This window comes from Falco peregrinus, chromosome 1 (assembly GCF_023634155.1).
Source record: "Falco peregrinus isolate bFalPer1 chromosome 1, bFalPer1.pri, whole genome shotgun sequence".
Classification (NCBI taxonomy): domain Eukaryota; kingdom Metazoa; phylum Chordata; class Aves; order Falconiformes; family Falconidae; genus Falco; species Falco peregrinus.
In genome coordinates this window covers 59,657,598-59,682,297 of record NC_073721.1, presented here as the reverse complement: position 1 = coordinate 59,682,297, position 24,700 = coordinate 59,657,598, and the positions used below count along the sequence as shown (strand labels likewise).

General features: G+C 47.7%; 1 protein-coding gene across 1 annotated transcript; it reads right to left on the bottom strand.

Moving 5' to 3' along the window:
* Window positions 1-1,778: 1,778 nt before the first annotated feature.
* On the bottom strand, window positions 1,779-24,494 carry CRY2 (cryptochrome circadian regulator 2). The gene is made up of 12 exons (XM_055804525.1): window positions 24,252-24,494; window positions 21,315-21,423; window positions 17,685-17,827; window positions 10,503-10,687; window positions 9,096-9,184; window positions 7,918-8,058; window positions 7,109-7,420; window positions 5,871-6,022; window positions 5,518-5,720; window positions 4,960-5,049; window positions 4,303-4,444; window positions 1,779-3,813 (listed from the first exon to the last, which is right to left on the bottom strand). Exons 1-11 carry the CDS (start codon window positions 24,449-24,451, stop codon window positions 4,305-4,307), a joined length of 1,764 nt encoding a protein of 587 aa, XP_055660500.1. The 5' UTR covers window positions 24,452-24,494; the 3' UTR covers window positions 1,779-3,813; window positions 4,303-4,304.
* Window positions 24,495-24,700: the final 206 nt, after the last annotated feature.

Sequence of the window (24,700 nt, the reverse complement as noted above, 5' to 3'; positions counted from 1 at the left end):
AGATGCAAAATATTTTTTGTGTGTCTTGGCTTTGTTGGATTGCTTGCAATAATGACTTAGCTGGTGTTTGGACTGGTGCTACCTGAACACACCCAGCTGAGGCCAAGACTGTAGCCTAGCAGTTCTGGATCAGACCCACTGCCGAACCCGGACAAGAAGCTGCGTGGCTACTCACGCTTCCTAGTATCCTGCTGGTCACTGAGAAAGTGATGTACCTCACGTAATTCTCCAAAAATAAAGAAAAGGTTCCAGTAACTTGGTCTACACAGAGGCACCGAGGAGGATGGCATAATGCACAAGCAGAACGTTATTCCAGCTGTGTCCTAGGCTAGACTGCTAATCATCATGGTATCCCGACCGGCGCGGGCGGGCAGCGCCCCCCGAGCCCCCATCCCCATCCCCCCCCCGCAGGCTCTCCCCGCAGGCTGCACCATGGCCCCGCAGAAGGAGCCTCCCCAGCCGCTCTGGGCAGCCCGGCCCAGCGCCCCGCCACCCGCCAGGGACACACGTTCTCCCTCCTGCTCAGAGGGAACCGGCCGTGTGGCGGTTTGTGCCCGGTGCCCCTCGTCCCGCCGCTGGGCACCGCTGGGAAGAGCCTGGCCCCGTCCCCTGGGCACCCGCCCGGGGATACCTGCAGCCATGGGTGACATCCCCTCTCGGCTGCTCCTCTCCAGGCTGAACAGCCCCCGCCCGCTCAGCCCTTCCTCCCCGGGGAGATGCTCCAGCCCCTCACCCCCTTCGCAGCCCCCGCCGGCCCCTCCCCAGCAGCTCCCCCTCTCTCAAACTGGGGAACCCAGAAAATGGTGTATTTGGTGTCAGCTCACAACTCAGCTGAAGATCTGTAAAAGAAAAAGCTCTGTCCCCGACAGGAGACCCATGTTGGACAATGTTCACACTGTCCATAGTTGCGTAGCATTGCTCTGCCCCAGTGCTCACCCTCGCAGTTGAAAGGAGCCCCCACACCACCCTGAGGAACATCTCCAGAGCCTCTGCTCTCACGGCATCAAAAGCCAACTGCTCCCTCTCCCCAGACAGAGCTCACGCTATGCTTGCTTTGGGGGTGCCTGTTATCAGGTCAAATATTGCCACCTACCCCTCAGGCACAGAAAACAGTCGTTACCCCACAAAATGGAAAGCCCCAAGCTGGCATCCATTTCCTGGTACTTCCTTTATCTCAGCCTCCAGCATCTTCTGCTCCTTGCTGAAACAAAGACGGCATCTTCACTCATGGTTACTGATGGCTTTTTCTTTCCCCATGAACTGGTCAAGCCTTTTTGAATGCAAGCTGTTAGCGCCCACAGCTAAGGAAGAGCTTGCCACCAAAACTAAGGCGAGCCTCGTTCAATCTGCCATCTCGTAGTTTAATCAAGCATGTCCAATCTTAAATGCTACAGAAAACAGCGAACAATCATCCTCTACTTGTTTGTCACAGGGTTTTCCCCACCTTTATAATTTCAGTTTGGAAAAGATACCAGAGCAGATGAATCCCAGCCTACTTAAGTTTCTTGCAGGAAGTTTTCCCCTTGTCTTTGGCTGGCCTTGTGTTTCTGTGTGTCCTTCCCAGTTCTACTACCCAAACTGCAGCTCTTCCATGTGCCACCATCCACGTCTCAGGCGCTGACACAAACCTTGCAGACGGGATTTCCTCCTCACCCACAAAGCCTTCCAAGAGATCACTTGGGAGTTTTGGCCTCCCCTCCCTTTGGCTCCTCACCCCCATGGATACAGCCACCAAAATGCCACTTACCAAACAAAATAATTTGGATGACAGCAAAGACAGGGTTAAAGACATTTATATAAAAAAAAAAGAAAAATGTCATATGTACAGACCATTGCCTAAGCATCAAACCCTCCAACTGGCAGAAGTCACTATTTCTGTAACCAAAGTGTACAAAGTGCATGTCTTGCCCTTCTTCTCTCTGTAGCAGGACACAGGGGAGGGGGAAAGGGTCTCTTTTTCTTTTTACTTTTCTACCCTCAAGACAATGAGAGTAAGGTCTGGGTCAGACTGAAGGAGACAAAACCTGTCGATTACTGGGTTATTCACCAGGCAGACTCTAGGAATAGTAGTTTAGAAGAAAGTAAGGGCAGGAAAAGTTTATTTACTTACTTACTTGGTCAGTCCACCCAATGGATTCCCTTAGGAAAAGGAATCTAAGGTCAATTCCCCAGAGAGATGAGTGGGAAGGAAAGCTTATTCAGCTATTCAATAATTTAACTCACAGACCCCATTCAACTACTTCAGGCTTCCCAGATTCATGAGTCAATTTGCAGCCCCACTGCTTTGGGTTTAAACATGGACTCCAAAACTGAATCCAATTATCCCTGTGGATTATCAGAGTGGGAGACAACCTCTGTGTCCCCCAAGCTGTTAGTTGCATAAGCTCACATATGGCCCCACACCACTTGTGCCAGGTGGGGATGAAAGGTTTTGGATAGCAAATGAAAACAGCGCCAACAGCAGCTTGTTGCACCAGACCAGCTACTTGAGCTAATCCTTCTTGAAAATGGCTAAAAGAGGCTCTTCTGCAGTACTGCCCTCCCCTGCTCTCTCAGGTGGGAAGGCAAGCAGGGGTGCTCTGCCAGCACCGCACTGAAGCGACATGGAACAGGACGAGGCCCAGGAGTGTATGGTTGGTTATGAGCCAGGAAAGCGATGCCATCTCCCTGCTAGGCTACAAAGCACCAGCGTGAGTGCAAATGGCAAGGAGCAGTGTGCAGGGTATGAGGTACTGCAGTATACTGTGCAGAAACTCAAAACAGATGCCAATACAGGAAAGAGCACACAGAATGGTCAATGGACTGAGCCCGAGGAAGACTCACTTCAAGGAGCTGATGTGTAACACATCCCCTATCAGTATGAGGCCCTCCACAGGCTACACACCAGACACCAGTCACTCTGCTTGAGAGCTCTCACTCGGGGAAGGAAACGCTATAGAGTACAGGGCTCAGGTATAGCTCCCTTATTATTTGGACCAGTAAGCTTCCGGGAGACTGCTTTACTCCTATCAAGGCATGCATGGTCTTATTCTCTAAAGTATTCCTCCTTCTCTCAGAATCCCTCCCCTATAGGTGTCAAACTGCTCTGAAGCTGCCCATTCCAGGCTACAGCACCGTGGCTCACCTTGCAGCAGTGAGGTTCTCCTGCAGGGAAAGCAGTGCCTTTCTAATGGACAGTTTGTATCCCTTTGTTCTCATGCTACCATTTTCCTTGTCTTTGTTTCCATCCCACACAAATACCACCATGATTTACCCAAAAATCATTTACATCGCTGTCAGTCTAGCCTAGTGAAAGAAATACTGAGTTTTTTCCTGTTCTCTTACCCTATTCTGTAGAGTATTCTATTTTTGACGTTGTATCAGCTTCCTTCTCAACCCCTACTATGATTTAAATTAATCAGCGCACCTCACTGCCTAGTACTAGTGATGAGAAAGGATGTTCACTATTTCTGAGATGTGCAGGTGTTGCTGCCTACATCAATGCACCAACTCACACGCGCTGAGCCGTTGTCAGAAAAGCCAGACACACCTGGGAGCAAACAAGTTGAGAGAAGGCTCTGGCACCCTTAAACGCGGGCAGATTTCGGGCACGGCTGCGGAGAGACGATTTGGCTCAGAGAGCAGGAAGCCAAATGTTCCCAAGCACAAGTAACGCAGCGCCCCGCTGTGGCACCTACTGGAATTACACATTTATATGACACCCCCGACTTCCCGGTGGGATGACGAGTTCCAGTCCCTCTGCGCAGCACTCCCTACTCCTCTGGTCACCTCTTCAGCACTCTCACTCTTCACTTACAAGGTGCTTGTCGCTGGCTGTAGAGAAAGCAAAAGACAGAATTTGCCTTGACCTCCCCTCTCATACTGAAAAGCTGGCAGAACATGCGACCAGCTCCTTTCCCGCCTGGGATCCGGAACATTTCAGCATTTCAGGGAGGACCTGCGTCCTCCCGTCCTCTAGCCCATACACTCACTGCACGGGTAAACCTGGCCGCAAACCCACTCTGTGGAAGAAGAACCAGCCTCACTACAGCAAACCCATGAACACCTGTGCTCTGTGATTGTTCTAGCAACAGGGTACTGCTCTCTGCCGGACAGCTGAGTTAACAGCTTGTCAAGCAAAAGCAAAACAACCAGAGGGCAGACCACTGCCAAATTACAGGGCTATGGAATTACCGTTAGGAGCCACCTCTCCCCACAAGCAAGTCCATTTTGTTCATTAAAATGCAGGGAGCAAATAAGATTGAGCCTTGCTAGCTGCCAGAACAAGGCAGTTTAAGCCAGATCACACTAGGGACTACTCACAATCACAAACTCTTGCCAGGGATCTCTGGAGCGGGGAGACCTGTCACTTTGGCTCGTTTGTACAGTTCTTCAGCGCACAGCTCTTCTGCTCCCTCGTGTTTGCGCTTTGGAGAAGCCTGGTCTGCTTGCGACAGCCTCATTGCTGTAGAGGAAGAAGAGTCATTGCAATGGCTCCCCACCTTTAGATCCCCTCACAAGTATACCCTAGCTCAACCTGCCACAGAGCTGGGAGAAAGAAGAATACGCAGTGCATGAGCCCTGAGACACGTTGCCAGAGCCTCCTTGAAAACTCTTCAAAAAACTTTGTTAAAACCAGAATAATTAAGTTCCCCAGAACAAACACAAAGGTATCCTCCTCTGGCGGAGGACAGCTTAATTATACCTGACTTGCCCTACAGTGATCTGTACTTCTCCTTTAAGTGGCTGCATATGGTCCCATACAGGGAATAAAAGATTCACTTTAATGAGCTCCTATTCTTCAGCCCTTTTAGAAATGAAGGCTCACTGGGGACTTCTGAAGGAAGCCTAAAGGAAGGTGAATATGATCTATGTTTTCCTAGCTAACTATTCTTCAAAGAAAAGGATCTCTCTCCCATGCCCACAGCCTTTAAGTCAACATGAAACTACCTCAGAAGCACACAAATAGCTCCAACTCACCTGTACTGGTGCTGCAGCCCTGCCCTGAAGCCGAGTCTGTGACTGGACCACTGAGATCTTCCACACACGAAGGGACTGATGCCAGTAAACCTGGAGAAAGGCACGAGGATCACGGTTCAGCAACAAAACACACCTGGGGGGAGAGAAGCCTTTCACACTGAAACACCTTAGTGATGACCGACCAGCCCATCCACATCCTAAAGCAGGATGGCTTCTGAGCTGCACCCGCTGAGCTGGCACAGACAGACACCACGATCCAGCAGCATATTTCTTTACTTAGGATGCTCTACCTCGGGTTTTTTTCCCGAAAGTGAAGAAGGGACCATTGGTGGCACGCAAGTAGTGCTGTGCCATCACCAGCTCTCAAAACTACTCAGACTCCACTCCTACGTGTCCAAGAGCTCAGTGGAGCATTCCCTGAAAACCAAGTGAGCAGCTTTGGCAGGGACTGCTTCCCCTTGCAAGAACTGGCCAGAGACACAAGTGCTATCACAACCTTTCCTCCTAGCATTTTATCTCCTACCAAAGACACGATCTTTTGCAACTGCTGGTACTTACAGAGCCCCCTGTAGCGTGACAGCTGCTGGTATATCTGCTTCATGCGTTCGATGTTCAGTCGGCTGGTCTCTGCGTGGTTCACCATGGGTTTGGGGTAGTCCACCCCAATGATGCACTTGGCTGCCTTCTGCACAGACTCAGGCGCATTCCACGGTTCGTAGATATATCGTGAAGGGAAACCCTTTAGCTTGGGCAGATACCTCCTGCAACGCAAGTAAAAAGATTCACAAACACCACTTGAAGTGCAGCAACGCAGCATTCACAATGCACAGAAAGCACCATGCACCTGTCAGCCACTGAACAACTTAGGCTCATAGATCGAGCTATAAAGAAGCCCCAGTGGTATCACTTACTTAACATAGTCACCACTGGGGTCTGTGCGACGTCCGAAACCCACAGGGCAGTAACAGTGGAAGAACTGCTGGAAGAATGCGCTGCATGAAAGCCACATCCAGCTGCCCGCATTTACGCTGAAATCTGCATCCAGCAACAGTTCATCAAATACCTGCAGCAATTTGAAGAAAAGGCAATGACAGCTTCCCCAGGCAGGGCTTCGTGGCAGGAGGACTCAAGATGCTATGTCAAATGGCAGGCACTGAGCTGCAAGAACAGCTCCTAGGAACCCAAACAGCAGCAAAGAGGCAATCTGCTGGCTGAAGCCAACTGGCTGGTCAATACATCTCACTTCCTGACGCTTTCACATAGGGAGGTATGTCTGCTCACACTGACAAGAGCGCTGGCTTCTCTCTCATGCAGCTACAGACTAAATCACTACCTAGTGTTGCAGCAAGCCTTGGGTATTGATTCTAACCTGGGAGGCGTAACAAGTGCAAAGCACCAACTGTGGGAAGCAGGCAGATGCTGCACAGGAGAACAAGCACGAAAGCAAGAACCCCTCTGAAGGTCCGAGAGCATCCTGCCACCGAGAGGCAGACAAGTATCAGCAGTAACTCACTCACATCCATGCACAGATGCTGTGCTTTTAGCATCTGACCCTATGGCACGCTTTCAGCTATGCTTCGCTTTCTCAGCTTTGTGACCAGATACCCCCACCTCCACTTCTTACCGAGGTCAGTATGTACACTGGGATGGGCCATCTGAAGGGACAGACAGCTTGAACCTAAGAGGAGCGTCTTTTACCTCTTTCCTCGAGAGACTCTAGGCTCAGATTTCACACTCATGGAGCACTCCCTGACTGGTGCAGTGATGGATTATACAATGAGGAAAAAGGTCCAGTTATAAAGTGATACTGAACTTGCCAAGAAAACAGATGGATTGAGAGAACTTTTACAACAAACAAACAAAAAAAAAAAAAGAAGTCCCCAAACCCCCAGTCCATACTTACTACTGGTTCCGCTAACATTAGTTATGGTTACCGGAAACTCTTGATACCATCAGAGCCTCACGGCAGAAGGCAGAAAGAAGTCAGGCTGTTGGCAGGCCAAGAGCCTGGCTAGCAAATCCTCTCTTCTATGCAACTTTTACATGCAAAGCAAAAGCCATACCTGTGCGCCCATCCTTGCAGCAAGTGCCAAGTAGACTTTTGTTTTCCTTATGGCCTCCTGCAAGTCTCTGGAAATGCCAGACTCACCCTGACTCCTGACTCCCAGCTGATCCAGAGGTCACCCCTGGTCAGGAAGCAGGCCACCGCGTGCCTGGCCAGATGGTGGATCCAGCCTTCCTGTCTCAGTTGGGTCATGATCGCATCAATCCAAGGGAAGCCTGTCTTGCCCTCTGCCCACTTCGCCAAGGCTTCAGGGTTCCTGTCCCAGGGGATTTGGATGCAGATGGGGTTCCCCTCCATGCGATCAAACTTTGGGTTGTTTGTGGCTGCTGTGTAGAAAAACTCCCGCCACAGAAGCTGTCCGTACAGAGAGAGGGGGGGCGTGCTGTTCCGCTTCACCTGTGGAGGAGGGAACAAGGGTATCCACAAGCAGGGGAGGACTAGCTTCATTAAGCTGAGCTGTAAGCCACCCATGCATTTACACACAATTCCCAAGTCAGTTACTGACAACTGCCATAAATGACCTTAACTCCAGATCATCCTTTACCAGAAACCCCAGGTGGTGAAATCAGAGCACTGCTTTTAGCTCACCTGGCACACTTACCAGCAACTCAAACAACACAAAACTAACAGTAAAGAGCTCTGCATGGCTTGTGACACTGAAGTCCAAACTGAAGAACAAGCACCAGTAGATTTAAGGTCTGCTCGACTACTAGAAAATTAACTCTGCCTCACCCAAGATTCTCTTCTGTAGTAACAACAAGCTTAGCCCAACTGTCAAACACAAGGGAGGCAGCAGTAACTTCTGCAGTTGTTCTGGCACACTGGCTGGGAACCAGCACCGTGCTATCTATGCACAAACCCAGCCTGCTCTCCAGAGGACCCTTTAGTCTTACCTTCTTATACAGCTCCCAGAGACGATAGTAAAACAAGCGGCAGGACAAGCAGCCAAAACGCAGGTAGGGACTGAGTCCTGTAGGGCTGGCCAGCAACGAATTGGCGTTCATCCTTGGTCTTTCATAATTTGCAACCCAGGCCTAGACATATTCAGGAGAAATGAGCCAAAAACCCTACAAATTTACAGGACACTGCTAAAGGCCAGGCCTCTGCGTGGGTGGTGAGGATACTCGGGTCTGACAACAGAGTCTCTTCCACTCACCTCCAACCACTGCTGGGAAAGGTCTCAAGTGGGCAATCCCGATCCCCCACCCCATTCAGGAAATGCAAAACCTTTGCTCCAGGATTTAAATCACTCATTTTGGCCAAGAAATGGACTAGATTTGCCTTGCATGCAGGAGCTACTAACCCTGAGAGCTCCTAGGGACACAAGCTAATGCAACTGTTTATGTCCATGTACGTTTATCTCATTTCACACCCTAAACAAGAAAAGTGTGGAGTTCAGAGCTTTTTGTGGAGCACTACATTGACAGTTTGTTTCCCCTTCAGCACAAGAATTTATGCTTTGACTTCTACAACTGCCACCAAGCCACCCAGCATTAAAAAGATATAAACTGGTTAAAACCGAGTGATGCCTCTGCACCTGGGACATCTTTCAGTACTTTGAAATTGTTTGCCTTGTGCACTATAATCAAGAACATGTGCCCCATAGGAAAAATTTGAGTATTTCAGCCTGGGGCTCAAGGAATGCCAGTCAGTGAGAGAACATATTAACAGGCTGACGTGCAAGGGGAAGGTGTCCTTTTATAAACACGTACTTGCACTAATACTTCAGCTAAAGACAAGATGAGATGGCCTGCAGCACGGAGCCTGAGCAACGTACATGAGATTTTCCAAGTTTGCACTCCTCTAAAGGAAACTGAGGGGTAGAAATAGGGAAAAGAACCTTGTGTGCTTCAAACAGTAGCATAATTAATATACAGCTCTACTTCTTTGGGTCTGAGGAAGCCCAGGAGCTCCCTGCTCCACACACAACCCAAAATCACAGGAGTACTCTGATACTAAACACTCCTTCCAGAGGTGAATGCTGTGACCATTGCTAGGAAGAGCCAATGCTCAACATTTTTCACTTGGAGGCACAGCCTGCAGGAATCACAACTTAAATAACAGGGGTTACCTTTCTTTCCAAGTGTTTATCCAGCCGCGCTAAAGCTTCTGTCTCCCCTCCTTGCCAAACTGCAGGGGCAAGACCATCTGTAGGAAAGCCTGAGAGAAAGAACTTCGTAAGATTTGAAGCCATACTTAGACAACAGGTATAGATAAGATTAAGCATTAATAACAGCAATAGACTACATACTGCAGTTGCCTAACATGGCTTACTTGCTGCTCTAGTCCTTGTACAGCAGGCAAATCATGTGGAACATGGGGAGAGCCTGCTCATGACAGTGCACTACAAGGGCCTCTCCCTGCAATGCTTCAGGCAGCCCTCTGGGGACTTTTCCCACTGCTCACATGCCAGCACTCTCTGGTTCCTCAGCACTACCCACCCCACAGGGCTCTGCTCCAAAGGCCAGAGCAGCTGGCAAAGAAACATATGCTCCACAGCTCTGTCTTACAAAATACCTTGCCATGGACACCAGCAGCTCACTAGATGGCCTGGCTACTCCTGGTGAGGCTCCTTATTCTGCTGAAAGCTGGTGCTGGAAAAGGCACTGGATTAGTGCTGAAGAACCAATGCAAAAGCGGGAGCGGGTTCCCTGCACTGCTCCAGGCTGACAGAGGAGCCTCCCCCCGCAGCAAGCAGAGCAGTGTAAGGTTGCAGGCAGACTCACATTAGGCCAGACAACAAAGGAAGTTGATCCACCCAGAACTGCAGCCCTTAGGATACTCCTGTTGGGAAGGCCCCTGCTTTTATGTGACTGCTGAAACTATGCATTATTAAGGTACAAGGTGATATGGAGGTATGACTGGAGCCTCCAGTCACACACACGCAGACAGTATTCTGCATGAATCCTTTCTTCCCTTCCATTTAGCTTCACCTCCCTGATGTAGGCCTTGCATTCCTCATGCCTCAGCTCTCTATTCATCCCCTTTCTACAAGGAAAATACAGGACCGAAAGGCATAGCGGGATGAGTGAAAGAAGTTTCTATAATAGCTTTTGTCTTGCTAAGCTCCCAAATCGCTGCTGCTCTGCAACAACTGAATGAAATGACCTAAGCCTGGAACACTGTTAGTTTACTTCTTCAGGTCAGTTACACAATGTGTCAGAGATGGCAGTAGGAGGAAAGCAGCTGGCAAGGACATGAGACATGTGGTTACATGCTCAGTATAGCAGAGAACATAAGGACAGATGCAGAGCATTTCAGAGCAATGCTAAAGGGGATGCTGTGCATCAACAGCAGTGCAAGGGACAGCATTCTGTTTTCAGAAGGTCTAGCACTCTCCGAAAACATCAGGCTACTTCTAGGGCTAGAGGCAGCCCAGGTCAGATGAGAACACTGGAGTTGTCTTGGGCACATGCCAGCCATCACTAAATCCGCTTTCAGCTGGCAGTTAACCCTTGCCTTCACTCTCAACACATACCCAGCTCTTCCAGGGATGGAACCCCATACACATCGTCATGGTTCTCCTGGATGTCCACTTTACATGCCTCCATCTGCTGGCTTATTACAGTGCTCACTGGCTTCTTTGGGAGCTCCATACGGCTAATGATGGCCTGGAAGCGCTTGTAGGTGAGGGGTGGCTTGTGGCCATTCAGCTCAATTATTCTGGAGACAAAATAAGCAAGGTGAAACAACACAGCCTCACTACCACAGAAGACATGTGGAAATGACAGCCAAACTGCATCCCACTATCTCTGCCCAGGACAGCCTTTCACTTTGGATACAGAAATCCTTACAAACCTAGCTTCCACCTGATGTATCCTTCAAAGGAGTATTAAAAATAATAATAAAAAAAACAACCAGCCCCCAAATACCCCAGAAAACAGAACCCCAGATACTATTTCATCTCCATGGGAAAAAAACCAAAACAGCTTCAGCTGAACCGAGCTTAGCATTGCATCTCTCCCAGGGCTCCTCATCAGACCCCAGTATGAAATCTCAATCCAATTATTGCCTGTCTCCCCAAGATAGCAAATGCCAGACCTGCATACGTTCCCCCGACACCCTGTGATATCCTAACAGTATTCTGACCTGACTTCCTCCCCGTCTGACACAAAGTCCCAGTCTGCTAGTGACGCCTCCTCCACCTATCTCAGATGAGACAAATCCCAGTTTGCGTCATTCCTCTCTCCCCACGATTAGGGATCGCCATCCTCCCCCGTGCCATGCGCTCACGAGCGGACCTGCCTCATGTTATTCTCCTGCGTCAGATCATGCTACGGAAAAAAAGACTGCCACGGTTCCCCATTCCTCCACTTCACTAAGCATCCACAGCCTGCCAGGGCCAGGCAGTCTGATTTTTCCCGGGATGGAGGGCTTTAAGAAGCCCCCCGGCAAGGTAAGCTTCCCCAGGGTGAGAGATGCCAGTTCTAACCCCCGCTCCTGCGGGGAGAGGAAGGAGTTAACAGCAAAGCAGCCAGCCCAGGGCTCGCCGGCATTACATAAAGCTGAGGCGGCCAGCCCCACCGCCGCACCGGGAGCGGCAGCGCAGCACAGCGCCGTCCCCGCCCCACAGCCAGCAGCTTACGCAAGGGCCGGGCTGACAGCCGGGACCGCGGGGCCGGCCGGCGCCATGTGCCTCCCCCCCGCGGCAGCACGTGTACGCGAGGCGGGGCGACACGCCGGTCCCCAGCGCCTCTCACGTGTGCTGCGGGGCCACCGGGGCACCCGCGGCCGGGGACAGGGCCCGCGCCGCCCCTCCCCCCGCCCCGCAGGCCGGTCCGTCCCCGCAGGACGCGCTGATGCGCGCGCCGCTCCCTCCCGTTTTCCCGCTGGCGAGTTGTGAACACTGGGAGAAAAAGCCGCTACCGAACAAGCAGGGGCAACCCGGCCGCAGGGTGTGCGGAACACCGCACGTCGCCAGTGGAGGCTGCAGTGCGGGCACAGCACCGCCACACACGGCACAGCGGGCAGCCTCACAGGCAACACTCGGTCCTGTACCTCCATACCAGAAAGCACGTCCTCTGCTTTCACACACACACACACACTTTTCCCGCTGGCTGACCCTGTACCACCCCAGGGATGGCAAGAGACCACAAAGTCTCACAAACACTATACTACCCACCACAGTCTTCTCTGCAGCCTACGCTTGTCACTGGGGTCCCCCCACAAAACCAACCAGAGATCCCCAGAAAATCAGCGTTGCCACTGGAAGAGAAGTGAGGCACTTCCAGTTACTGCATTCTGGACAGGCTCGCATGTTCCCAGAGAAGTTCAGAGCTTTGAAAAACGTGACAAAGCTGCACCATGTTTGCCCTGAGGTGCTGGGGATAGGCACAGGGAAGCCACTTCTTTAACGCTGGCCCTTTTTTCAGTCCTCTTCCAAACATCTGCTGAGGCTGCAGCTGTCTGAGATCTACACTATTATACCACATCCCAGATCCACAGCTAAAATTTTTGACAACAGCCAGCCACTTGGAGCAGATCGCTGTGACTTGCAGGTGGATACCAGTGTCTTGCATTTGACATCCTCAAGCACATGAATACGAGTGAAGTTACCTAGTACAGCTCCTAAATTCCTGAACAGACAGTTACTGGGTCTGGGACGCAAGTCTTTTAAGAGATAGGGCTAGGACAAGCTGCACATTTCACAGCACCCGACACTGGCATTACGTGTAACAAAATGTGAACCTTCCGCAATACTGCCATGAAAAGAAGTATCAAATATTGGGTATTATACAATACTGTCCTTCTAACCCAGGCAGTACAATCTCACAGGACTTTCCCCGATGACAGAAAAAGGGAGCTCCCCTGGATTTAATACTCCTGTTTCATCCGTCTCCCCCAGTGCAATCCACAGACTACATGTGGCAGTTATTCTTCTAGTTTTCTTGAAGCGGAACAGAGAAGAGCAGTATCACTGCACTTGTCACACAAACCCTAAGCTTTCTGGCGTTAGTGAGTACACACTAAAATGTCTGTGTACCAGACTAGCAATATATCTGCCCAGCACTATCTGCCAGCAGCAGCTCGATGCCAGAAGTTACAAGGGTCTTTTTGGCTGTCAGTCATACAGTCACACTTTACCTCAAGGAAGCAGGCAACCAAAACCTGATCAAACACAGTTCTGGCGCTTCTAAGATTATACAGTATCCTACAGTCAGTCACCTGTGACAGAAGTGTCTGCAGACTTCAAACACACACCCTCACAGGTGTCACCTTCTGATTCACAGCAGTGGCCCAGCGGGATGGCTACCAGGCAAGGGAAAGCTGCTTGCCTCAAAAAACTGACGCCTCAGCTCGCTTGCTAATGACGGGGCCCAGTTCTGGCATGGTACTGAATGTGCCCCCCCCTGCTTCCTTCTGCAAGGAAAAGCTGGCTGCCAGCAGCACTCGGCAAGCAGGCTGCTCAACAGCCCGCCCCACTACCAACTCACGCAGACTATTTAGTTAGCCTCGCCAGCTTATGCAATTGCTCTGATCTAAATCCTCACTCCGGAGAGCGCGTGTAGGGCTACGTGTAAGTAAGACAAGGGGTATTTCTACAGATTCAAAGAGGAGACAGAGATAACCAGCAGATATTTCACACAAGGCTGGACAAAGGACAAAGGACAAACAATTCAACTTCCACAGAATCACACACATGAGCAGATGAAAGATGAAGACCTGATGACAGACTAAGTACCAGCACAGGGGGAAAACACGTGACAGCACAGCACCAATGCAAGACAGACACAGATAACAAGATCTGGCAGGCAGAAGTTTGACTTCACCTTTTTAGATGGAAATAAAGCACTTTTTTGGTGTAATTATGAACTGCAGAACCAGCAAGGTACTCTCCCTTCTGCAGGGCTTGGTTCCTTTAAGTTAGTATGTGCTCCTATTAAAATGCATTTTACTATCATTTCAGCCTTAGGCTAGAATATTTGAGGAAAAGCTGCTCCTGACGCATACTGCAAACATACAAGCTCACAGTATTCTTTCCTGACCTAAACCACTCCCCCTGAATAACACAGGCCTGTCCAGGATTACAGAAACCACAATGCTGACCATCAGCAAGCAGACTACAGAGGATTTAGATGCTAAGGAGAAAACAGGCAGATCCAGAGAAGAGACAAAACCACCTGTCAGCTGGAAGCTGTCAGACAGAATGATTGTTGAGTAAAGGCTTCGAGCAGGCTAAGCTGATACCCAAGCGATTATTTTTTCTGTCTGACTTCTACAATCTGAACATCACTAATCTTGACTGGGAATTCCTAGATTTTTAGGAGTATTTTCCAGCACTGATGCTGATTTTTTTTATAGCCCTCTCCTTGTTTTGAGGGAGAGGACAAGAGGACAGAAAAGATGCTCTGCTAATCACAGAGCTACGCTGGCAGTGCCAACAAGGAGCATATTGTAATCTTCCTCCTGGGTAAAACCGGTCACATTCACAAGTGAACTGAACAGGCTCTTTGTAAATGTTTACAAGGAGCTGGTGGAGGTGGTACTGGGAACACGGGAAGGACTGCTGGAATCATTTATGTAGAGGTGAAAGATTAGTCTAAATTGTTTAAAACCAGCCCTGACAACCTTGTCAGAATCTTGATTAAAGAAAGATGAGAAGTAGGATGCCACGTTACTAGTTACGCAAGAAAAACAGTAGGGTGAGCAGAGGGACAACACATACACAAGTCTTCTAACTCACGGTAGCATGACTGGAGAGTGAAATATTCTAAGAGGGGCTTCCAGGAGAAATACAGTATTAGAACTGTATTACCACCTGCTGAGAAATCTCAGAGATGCCAAGAACCAGGAAATGTCAGAGTAACTGGAGACTTCAGCTGTCTCCACACAAACTGGGTAGCTGTCACATGCTGCTGCCTGCCAAAACCCAATTTTCTAGTTGCCATAAATGACTGCTCCATGGAACAATTAATCAAGAACCCACAAGGAAAGGCAATTCATTATTTGATCTTATGCAGTGCTAAGGTATAGCTGAAAATGTTAGTTATCACTTGCCTGCTCTAACTGTGACTTTGGCATGCATCAATTTAACATCCTTCCAGGAGCAACAATAGCATAATGCATAAAACCAAGGAAGTGTGCTAAGCAAAAAGAACAAGCTGAGATGCAAAACACTGACAGACAACACAGAGATGATTTGAAGATGATGTTGGGGAGAAAAAAAATTCAACAATTGCACACAGACCATCAAAAAAGATTTCAGAAGGATCACAGGAGTCAAAACAATTAAGGAATAGCATCAGCAAAGGTAACAGAAGGCAAAATCTTTCTGAAAAATGAAGGCCAAATGAAGATGGGAAACCTCCAGACTTTGGTAGGTTAAATCAAAAACCACAAAAGCAGCCTCCCTGCACCTCCCAACCCAAACAAAACTTTACGAAACCTTTTAAAAAAAGCCTAAGTAGTAAAAAAATAAAGTAATAAAAAAAATCCATTACAAACACTTCAGTATATTTGTAGGGCTGAGAGGTGATCAAATCAACAACAACAACAAAAAGCAGAGACCATAACAACACAGCGAAAATACCTGCATTTATTTTTGCAGGTGTATTCACTATGGAGGTATACAGGGAGGTTATGACTCCAAATCTTTTCCAGGGAATTTATCAGATGTCACAGACTGGGAGGTCAGGAAGAAGTGCCACAAAACAAAGCTACACTTAACAGCAACAGCTTGCCAGGACCAGCGAGCATTTACCAAGGAGTTATGATGGACATAAAGAAATACCCAAACTACATGTTACAAACACGCTGTGTGTAACACTTGCCTTAAACCTGTTCAGATACTAAGAGGAAAAAAAAGGGAAATATGACTCCAGATTTAAAAAGCATTTCAAGGGCATCAGAGGGACAACAGAATAGAGTGATACATGCATTAGGCAGATGGGTAGAAAATACTAATAGAATCAGTGAATGCACGGGTATACGCAATATGCTGGAGGGTTAATGTGGCCTTTGTAAAGGGAAGTTGTGCCTCAAAATCTATTTGTGACATTTAAGCCTGTGGCAAGGGAGATTCAGTTGATACACTTTACCTGAATTTTCAGTAGCCATTTGACTTTCTCTCTCACTGGAAATTTTTAAAGAAACCACAACAAATTGGGATAAAGGAAAAGGTCCCTGCAGACAGAAAATTCTTTGAGCCACAGTACAGAGCAAGAATGAACATTTCCAACAGGAGGAGAAATCCTACACAGAGTTGAGCTAGGGTTTGTGCTGCTCAACATTATTCATAAAGTATCTGGGAAGGCACAAAAAAAAGAGCATGATGATAAAGTTCACTGACGCAATAAGCTATCTGGGATGGCTACAGATGAAAGGCAACTTGAAAATTCCCCTTATACACCACATGACCAGCTGACAAAAATATCAGATGAAATGCAGCGTTGGTCTCGGTGTTTCTCCATATTCATAGCTATGCAATCTTCAACTTACTCATATAGTAGCAGCCTCTCAAATAGCTATGACCATTCTGGAGGAAAGCTCTAAGATATTAGTTAAGCAGCACTTGGAAAAAGCAAGAAGAATGCTAGTTACTATTAGGAGAAGACACAAAACATTATAGCACTATAAAAATCCATGTCACTCCTACATTTTGAATGCTAGCTAGAGATTTCACCACTGCTCTCCATCTCTAGAAACACCCAGAAGTATAAAGAAAGGTGACAAAACTTAGAAGAGATATGGAACTGATTCCACCTGAAAACTTAGGCAAACTAGGAAAGATGTGAGGGGCGTTGACATCGAAGGGGTGAGAATGTAATAAGCATTCATGGCCTCTCTCTTCTAATGCAAAAATTAGAAAGCAGCATCTGCTCATGAGACTGGTTCAAGAAGAATCCCTCTCGCTCCAAAGACAAACATTTCCACACAGCACGTGCTAACTGCAGAGCTTCTTCCCATACGAAATTATGGATGCTGAAGATTTATAGGCGGAAATCAACATTCAACATTTCTGTCACAAGTCATCAAAAAAAAAAAAAGAAGCAAGCAACCTGTAAGAATAGTATTGAAACATGGCTAAGCATACCTAGAGTCTTAGCTGAAAGACTGTCTCCACTGTTCAAGGAGATCATATATATATATATATATATGTAAATATATAAAACTCAACATAAAGGCAAGGCTCCCCCATACCAAATACAACACTACAAAAAACCAACAAAGACAAAGCATTCAGGTTTTAGAATAAGGTAAGTTTGCCCCCATCTACCTTGTTCTACTTCTTCCAGCTGTCCTGGTACATCCATCAGTTAAAAGCTCTGCCTTCATAATCTGAGACAACAGCTCAACTACGTTTATTACAATGAAGAGGGAAAAAAAAAAAGCAGCCCATGCAGTGAGGACATGCTGAAGGAGAACAATCAATAGAACACAGCTGAGCAACTTAAATGACTGCCAAGTACAGAGTTTAATAAGCTTGAGGCAACACCTTTCTGTACATTCACGTCACTGTCAGCACTTTGACGTGCTCTAATCAAAAGTGCAAGGGCGCAGAGTAATCCTGTTGACACCTTCCAGGCTCACACAGGATGACAGTGATCAACATACAGCGATCAGCGTAATGGAGGAGATGAAGTCTTCCCAGACGTGACAATCCCAGTCTAGCCCAGGCATCACCTCTGCCCTTGCTCCCCCACCCCCCCCCACCCCGTACCTGTCCAGGTCATAGAGGGTGTGGGAGTTCTCTATCACCACCTCCACACCAGCCTCCTTGGCCAGTTTGACGATAGCTGCATCTCTCTCCTTACCAAATGGCTCCGAGTCATATTCGAAGGTGAGACGAGTGACTCCCCATTCCTGCAAGAAACACAATATGCACAGCTGTCACAGAAGACTCTTTCTAACCAGCACGATTACGAACAAGGATTTCAGAATTCCTGGACAGTGTTACATCCTGGAATCTTAGAGAAGGCTCCTATGAGCAGTCTGGAGTCAAGATAACCAAAGAATCAACAATTTTATCAGCTCCAGCAAGCACTGCATCTGCTATGCAAATTCCTAAATTTCAGGTTTAAAACACATGACAGGAGGTTTGAGTTCTTCTCTATTAATGTTCTTAGGTTTCAGCTCAGTCCCCAAGCCTAACAACAACTTGTTTTGTTGCACATGCTGCCCATGAGTAACCCTACCACCCTGTTCCAAAACGTGCAGAGAAACCATTTCAGAGAAATCTTTCAATAGAAGTTCCACTCAAAACCCTGTATTTTTATGTGGAGACTACCATTAAGTAAGACCAAAACACTCTAAATTTTTTCCAATGTCTCTTTAAAGTCATCACATCATAGAGGACCAGCAAAAAAACAGGTAATGGGAAATGCAGGACAAAGGATGGCAACTGAGTGAACCTTTCTGGTCAGCACAGTAGAGTATGATACTGCAATTCAGATTTAAATTAAAGTCCTAACTTTGGGGTGTTATTTTACCCTAGTCAAGCCATGTACCTATTCTATATCTTCACACCTTTAAGAGATCCCTCACAAATTACATGGAATAGGCTTTATGAAATAGTATTCAGCCTCTTCCAGGCTTTTCCAGAGCACAGTTTGCTCTCAAAGACTATGGCCTAGTTTTCCTCAGAAAATGAATCCTATGAGAAGAGGTTTAATGGTTTCCACAGCGACTCTCCCGAGACATCCACCAAGCAGAGCAGCAGCCCACAGATTTGTTTAGCAAACACTTTAGTCAAACACAGCCAGAAATCTAGAAAGACACTTAAAAAAACCCTCACACAGCTAAGATACAAACCGCATTCTCCAAGTGAGGCAGTCCAAGCCATCTCTGTATATAAAGTACAGTCTTTTGGAACCAGAAAAAAGCACGAAGAACGGATGCAATTAATTCACTAAATGCCACTAAAAAATAATGCTGAAGATGGGGAAGGGAATTTAGAAGCAGAAAACAACTGTACAAGTCCCCTTCTTTTCTAAACTTTCAGATTCAATCCTAAAATTAGTATTAGGAAGGACAGAGAACTAAAACAGTTATGTACCATTGAACATGCATTTCAGAGATGTCCTCCACTCCTTTTTCAAAATAAGAACATGACAGCGTCTGTAACTCAGAGCAGGGGTCAGAGAGACATGATCCATCCCCTGTCCTGCTCCCGTGTGATTTAACAGCTTCGTTTTGAACTTTTCTTTCTTTTATAAGACAGACAGCATCAGCTGGAAGGCTTGGAAAAGATTACTTTGGTCTTGAACAGATATATAAAACTAACAAATGGAATAAAAACCCATTTAAGGCTAAGAGAGATTTTAGGTAAGAATACAGAACTTCAAATTCAGGTATTTCCTAAAGTTCTGAGAAGCCCACCACACTGTGTGCTACGGTAGCACACAATAAGCAGAGCACAACCAAACAGAAAACAGTAAGCTGTATGACAATGAATTGCTGCAGATACACAAAAGACAAGTCATGACTGACTTGTCTCTTAGTATCTAGCCTATAGCAAAGAAAAACTGCTGGGGAAAAAAAAAAACAACACACCAAAGGGACTGTGAGCAAACTTCAGTGAACAAATGACACACTTTTCTTTGATAGAAGAGGTAAAATTACAGATGTTTGTTCAGAGGAAATGAGACAAAAAACACCCCTGCAAAGGTTAACAGAGAGCTGACAGGTACACTTCTCCTCAGGGTACCCGTGCATAATAGTGCCTTCGCAGTGACTGTTACCAACACCATAGCTCAGCTACTGGCAGCAAGAGCAGGAATTATGTTAGTTCTAAGTGATGCATTACCACGTGACATAACTCTCCTCTCTACAACAGCTGACAGCAAGGCATGAGCCACTGCTAATTCACTGTTCAGTGCAGCAGCTCTGGAGAGGCCTGAATCCCCAGCAAAGCCATACATTTACCATATAACAGCATAACACACACCCCCTCCCCACAGACGTTCTTTTCAGCTCTGCTGCAGCACATCTAAGGTACTCATCAACTCACCTGCACAGGCAAAACAGACTGCATCAAAAGGCAGGTCTGTCCGATTTGACAACCACCTCTCCCAAACCTCACACTGCCAACTATGTTTTCTTCTTTGATGAAAGCAAGCATTTTTCTCAAAGTTTCAATTATCCTGTGAATCCCTGAACTAAACTAAGCAGGGCATGAACTACTACTAGTGAGAACTTATTTACAGATCAAAAGATAAAAATAACCCAAGATTCTGAAAAGGCTAAAAACGGCACATCGTTTGTGTCACGTTAAGATGCGGAAGCCAAAATAAGTATCAGTGCCCTTTCTGACCTGCATAGTCTGATTCCCCTCCACAGTACTGCCCTCCTTGAGAAAATATGTATCAGAACCACTTACAGCAGGAGGGTATAGATTCAAGTTTACCTTTCCTTCTCAGCAGCTGGTCTTTAGCAGGCTTTGGGGACACTACTTCTGTCAACCATACGTAAGGTACAGTCCACATGATAAACCCAACTCCTAAGACTATTGTGAACCATGTTTTTTTTCATTTAACTTTGTCACTCTAACAAAGACACCATCAAAAAGCTTCAAAGACAATGGGAAATACAATCTCAGAGCAGGACAGAGAAAAATGATACTGCTTGATGAACCCTGATATTCAAGGAGACACTCCTGCCAGCCCTGTTTCTTGATCTGCAGCACTGACATATTGCTTCAGAAATGTATCCCACTAATTCATCATCAGCCACTGCGTATTCCAGCATCCTAAATGGTACATCAGCAGGAAGCTCGGACCCAAGCTTTATTCTGCTGCTGAGCTGACTGAACTGCAGTCTTGAATAGGAGGAGGAAAGGAAGGTCAGCTAACATAAAAGCTTCTGAATTTTGAGATTTTAACACAAAGCCCTATTTGCAATTCACATACAGATCAATATGCTTTTTCAGTCATCTGTAAAGGTGTATGGACATAGCAGTCTTCCTGAGTAAAAACTGCCAGAAAAAAAAAACTGCCAGCAGGAAAAAAGCTCTTAACACAGAGGAGTCAATGTGTTACAGTGCAACTCTGTGAGACCAGACTACAGAAACTAGGACCACCATTCAAAAAGAGAAGCTCAAGCACCCTGGTACTACATTACACCCTACTACTATATTTCTTTCCTAGTCTGAGTTCAAGAGTGTATCTGGCTCCGAAGCTGGCCCTTAGGGATAGTAGTTCGTTGCAGTTACAGAGAAGAGTTTGTTATAGTGAAGAATTAGGTATAGTTAGAGAAGCTGAGGGGATTGCCAACAATCATTCGTCAGTGACAACAAGGACAGGACCAGGACATCAATTTTTCTTCACTATGTTCCAGAAAATTGTTCTCTTACTTTAAAGAGCCTTGGGAAGACATCTGTTGGTTGCCCTCGCACAACAAACAAGCGAGAGCTGAGTTTCCTTAAACTGTTGTCCAGATCTTCCAGAGATTGGAGCAGAAATCTGCAGAGAAGAAACAACCGCAGTTAGTGTCAGTCAGTCCAGTTACAGCTAAAAGACAAATGAGGAGAATTTGCATGGGACTCCAGCAAACCTGCAACACCAAATCAAACTAAAAGTTAGGACAAGAAACAGAAAACAAGAATTCACATTCATCCCTGGTCTGTCTGCCAACTGCTATGAGACTGCAGCACTAGCCAGCTCCCAGCCATTCATATGCACATTCTGCTTGTCCAGCTGCAAGAGGTTTCCAGGATTTTCTTTTTCCTGCAACACCCTTCCCATGTTCTCTCTCAGAGCTGGCAACACCCCCCTGCCAGCTGCTCTCTCCACATTATGATACGGAGAAAAGCATAAACCATGTAATTCCCTAGTATATTCGTTCATGGGTTCTGGGGCAGGAGGGATTTTGCATACAAAGTAGAAAGATGTTTATACACTGCTCCAAGGAAAGTAATGAATTACTACAAGAGCCGTGCAAGTTTCACAGTTCTGGCTACGAATACACAAGCAGCAGAGGAAAGTACATTCTTAGCCCATCAGTAGCACAGGACTGGGCACCAAGATCTCCCAAGGCAAGAATTACGTGTCCTTAGAACAGCTGCAAACAGAACTGCAATTTATCTTCCACATGAAGCTGCAGAGATGACAGCATGCCATACATTAATCTATTCCCTCCTACCCCAAAACTGTAAAAAAGTATTTAAGTGCTTTTTGCATTTAATGGTGTGTCTTACTAACCCCCCACTACACTATAAACCACCAATTGTATATAATCTTTGCTTTCACAGCCACACATCACCCCATCTATGTCGTAACTTCACTTTGTTTTGTCTAACTCTGAAAAAAAGACACCAGCTTTAAAACCACAGTCCCTGCGACAGCACGTGGCACTGCTGGCAAACTCGCAACCCTTTGTAAACGAGCCTGCCAGCCTCCACCTCTCCGTCATTCCTGCATGCCCGCTCTGCAGCGTGACCTGCAAGACATGAGTATCTGCATCAGCTCCCTTAAGAACACACACAGCTAAGGAAACATAAGCTACAACTGCCCTGCAAAGTGGGTAATTCCTCTCTCCTCAGCTGCACTGCCTATAATGGGAACTGCAAACTTTGAGCTAGAACAAGCTCCCTCTGCAAGTCCTGAGGGAGAAAGGGACTCGGGGTTCATGGAAAGAAGGGCCCAGTATCACAGTACAGAAGATCCAGAACCAGGTCTGGGTAACTTAAACCATTCCCCTACCCCCGGCCCACTTTCCATCTATTAAACATGAATTATCAACTTTCTAAAAATTAATGTTCTAAAATGTTCTAAAAATTAAACAAGGTTTAACCCTATATGGCTTACACATGCTGTGCACTTAAATAACAAGGGATTTTCAACATGATACGTTTCTGAAACACAAGCATTTGCTTTTGGAGCATAGAACTCTGAATACAAGTAATCACATTAAAAAAATAGCAAAACAAAGCCAAGGCTCCCAATGGGAACTCTGCTAAATAAGTAACTCGCTACCACATTTTTGTCTAACAGGCAGTGGTGCTAATCTCCGACATCTGCAGTAGCCACATACCTCCAGAAAACATTTTTTTTTTTTAAAAAAACTTCACCTGCTCATATATTCCATGAGTACAACACAAACAAGACCGCTACCTGTTTCCTCCTCTCCTCACAATGCTGGTTGAAAGCAACAAGGATTAAATGGATCAGGAATTAATCTTCTGGGGGCACTGCTTTGGTTCTTCGAAATAAGGACAGTTAGCATCAACAACAGCACGTGAACGGCATTTCAGTCTGCTGCTGCCTGTAAAGAGTCTATGGAAAGATCACTTCAGGCTCCTAGATCTTAAGCTGTTACAGAATCCACAATCTTCTATACTTGGAACAGCTACGTTGTGGTCATTTCTGCGCATTTACAGTTTTTAAGCCATCCTCTGATGCAGGTTCTAGAAACGCTTCGAAACCCCCCACGCTGTTTCATTCCTTAAGATGAAGCTGAGGTAGGTGCACAGCAGAAGCCATCAGTCACAACTACAGTCTCCCTTACGCACAGCCACGTGACATTTCAAAGAGTACTTAAAAGGATTTTTAGCCAGGTGGCTGCCCATCCGACAGGGCAGGGGGAGATCTGCTCTGCTTGTACAGAGAGGAGCCCTGCAGAGGAGAATCCCTACCTGGATTGGGTTGCCAAATGTTGAGACAGCCAAGACCCAGCACGATAGCATTATGTAATGTTACAGGAGGTCTGGCTCTCCACACATTTTCCTATTTGTAGAGAGGGGAAAACCCCAAAGCTTCATCTCTACCACCCTAGCAACAGCCAAAGCATATTTCTGTAAAAATCTGAGGGACAGGTGGAAGGCAGGTGTGTGCACATGCCTTCGCGCACTCAGAGGGCAGAGGGAAGGCATGGTGCAGTCTCGCAGCTCTAAGCATTCTTTGCGCTTATCTCTAAATTCAGAGGAAAACATTTCCTAAAGGTAAACGTCCATCGGTCTGCTGCTCTCATACATTCGCCCAGCTCGTAAGGAAAAAGTCTAATGCCATTACATAAAGTTGGACGGCTCCATTCTACACGGTCAGGCAACAGAGCCGTGATAAACCGTGCCTAGGCCAGCCGGGCAAGGCGGCCTCTCCCCTGCACGGAGGGGACCGGGGGGAGGAATAGGGGGGCCGGGGGGAGCAACAGCGGGGCCCGGCTGGCCAAGGCATCGTGTGCTGAGCGGCACAGCTCACCCACCGCCCCCGAAAGCGCACCGACTGCCGCGGGAGCCCACACCACCGCCCCCCCTCGGGCCCACCCGCGGCCCAAGGGCCCGGCGCCTCCTCACCGCCAGCGGTTGATGCCCACGGCGGAGGAGGCGGCGAACCAAGGGTCCAGAATATAGATGCAACGGAGGGACGCGGCGTCTCGCAACGCTTCCTGCAACGCCGGGTTATCGTGGAGACGCAGCCCACGGCGGAACCAATGCACCGAGCAGCAAAGGGCCGGGGCCGGGCCCGCGGCCAGGCCCAGAGCGGCCGCCGCCATCGCCGCCGCCAACTGCCGCCGCGGCCCCTGCGCTCCGCCCGCTTCCGCCCCACCCCGCCGCACTGATTAGGTGCGACAGCAGCCAATCAGCGGGGCGGGGCGGGGCGGAAGCGGGCGGAGCGCGTGCCTGAAGGCGCTCTGCCGCCACCCAGCGGCCGCGGGGGCGTGTGGCTGCCGCCCCCCCCCAAACAGCGATCCCCGCTGCCAGCGTCGCTCCCACCCCTCAACAGATCCAGAGAGCGACCCCCG

What these genes read in the sequence shown, in the direction of transcription:
- CRY2 (XM_055804525.1), bottom strand. Translation starts at nt 24,451, where the DNA reads ATGGCGGCGGCCGCTCTGGGCCTGGCCGCGGGCCCGGCCCCGGCCCTT. An exon ending in TCCATCCCTGGAAGAGCTGG is followed by an intron (nt 9,185 to 10,502) that starts GTATGTGTTGAG and finishes TCTTTCTCTCAG; the next exon opens with GCTTTCCTACAGATGGTCTT. An exon ending in GGGCTGCAGCACCAGTACAG is followed by an intron (nt 4,445 to 4,959) that starts GTGAGTTGGAGC and finishes CTTCCTCTACAG; the next exon opens with CAATGAGGCTGTCGCAAGCA.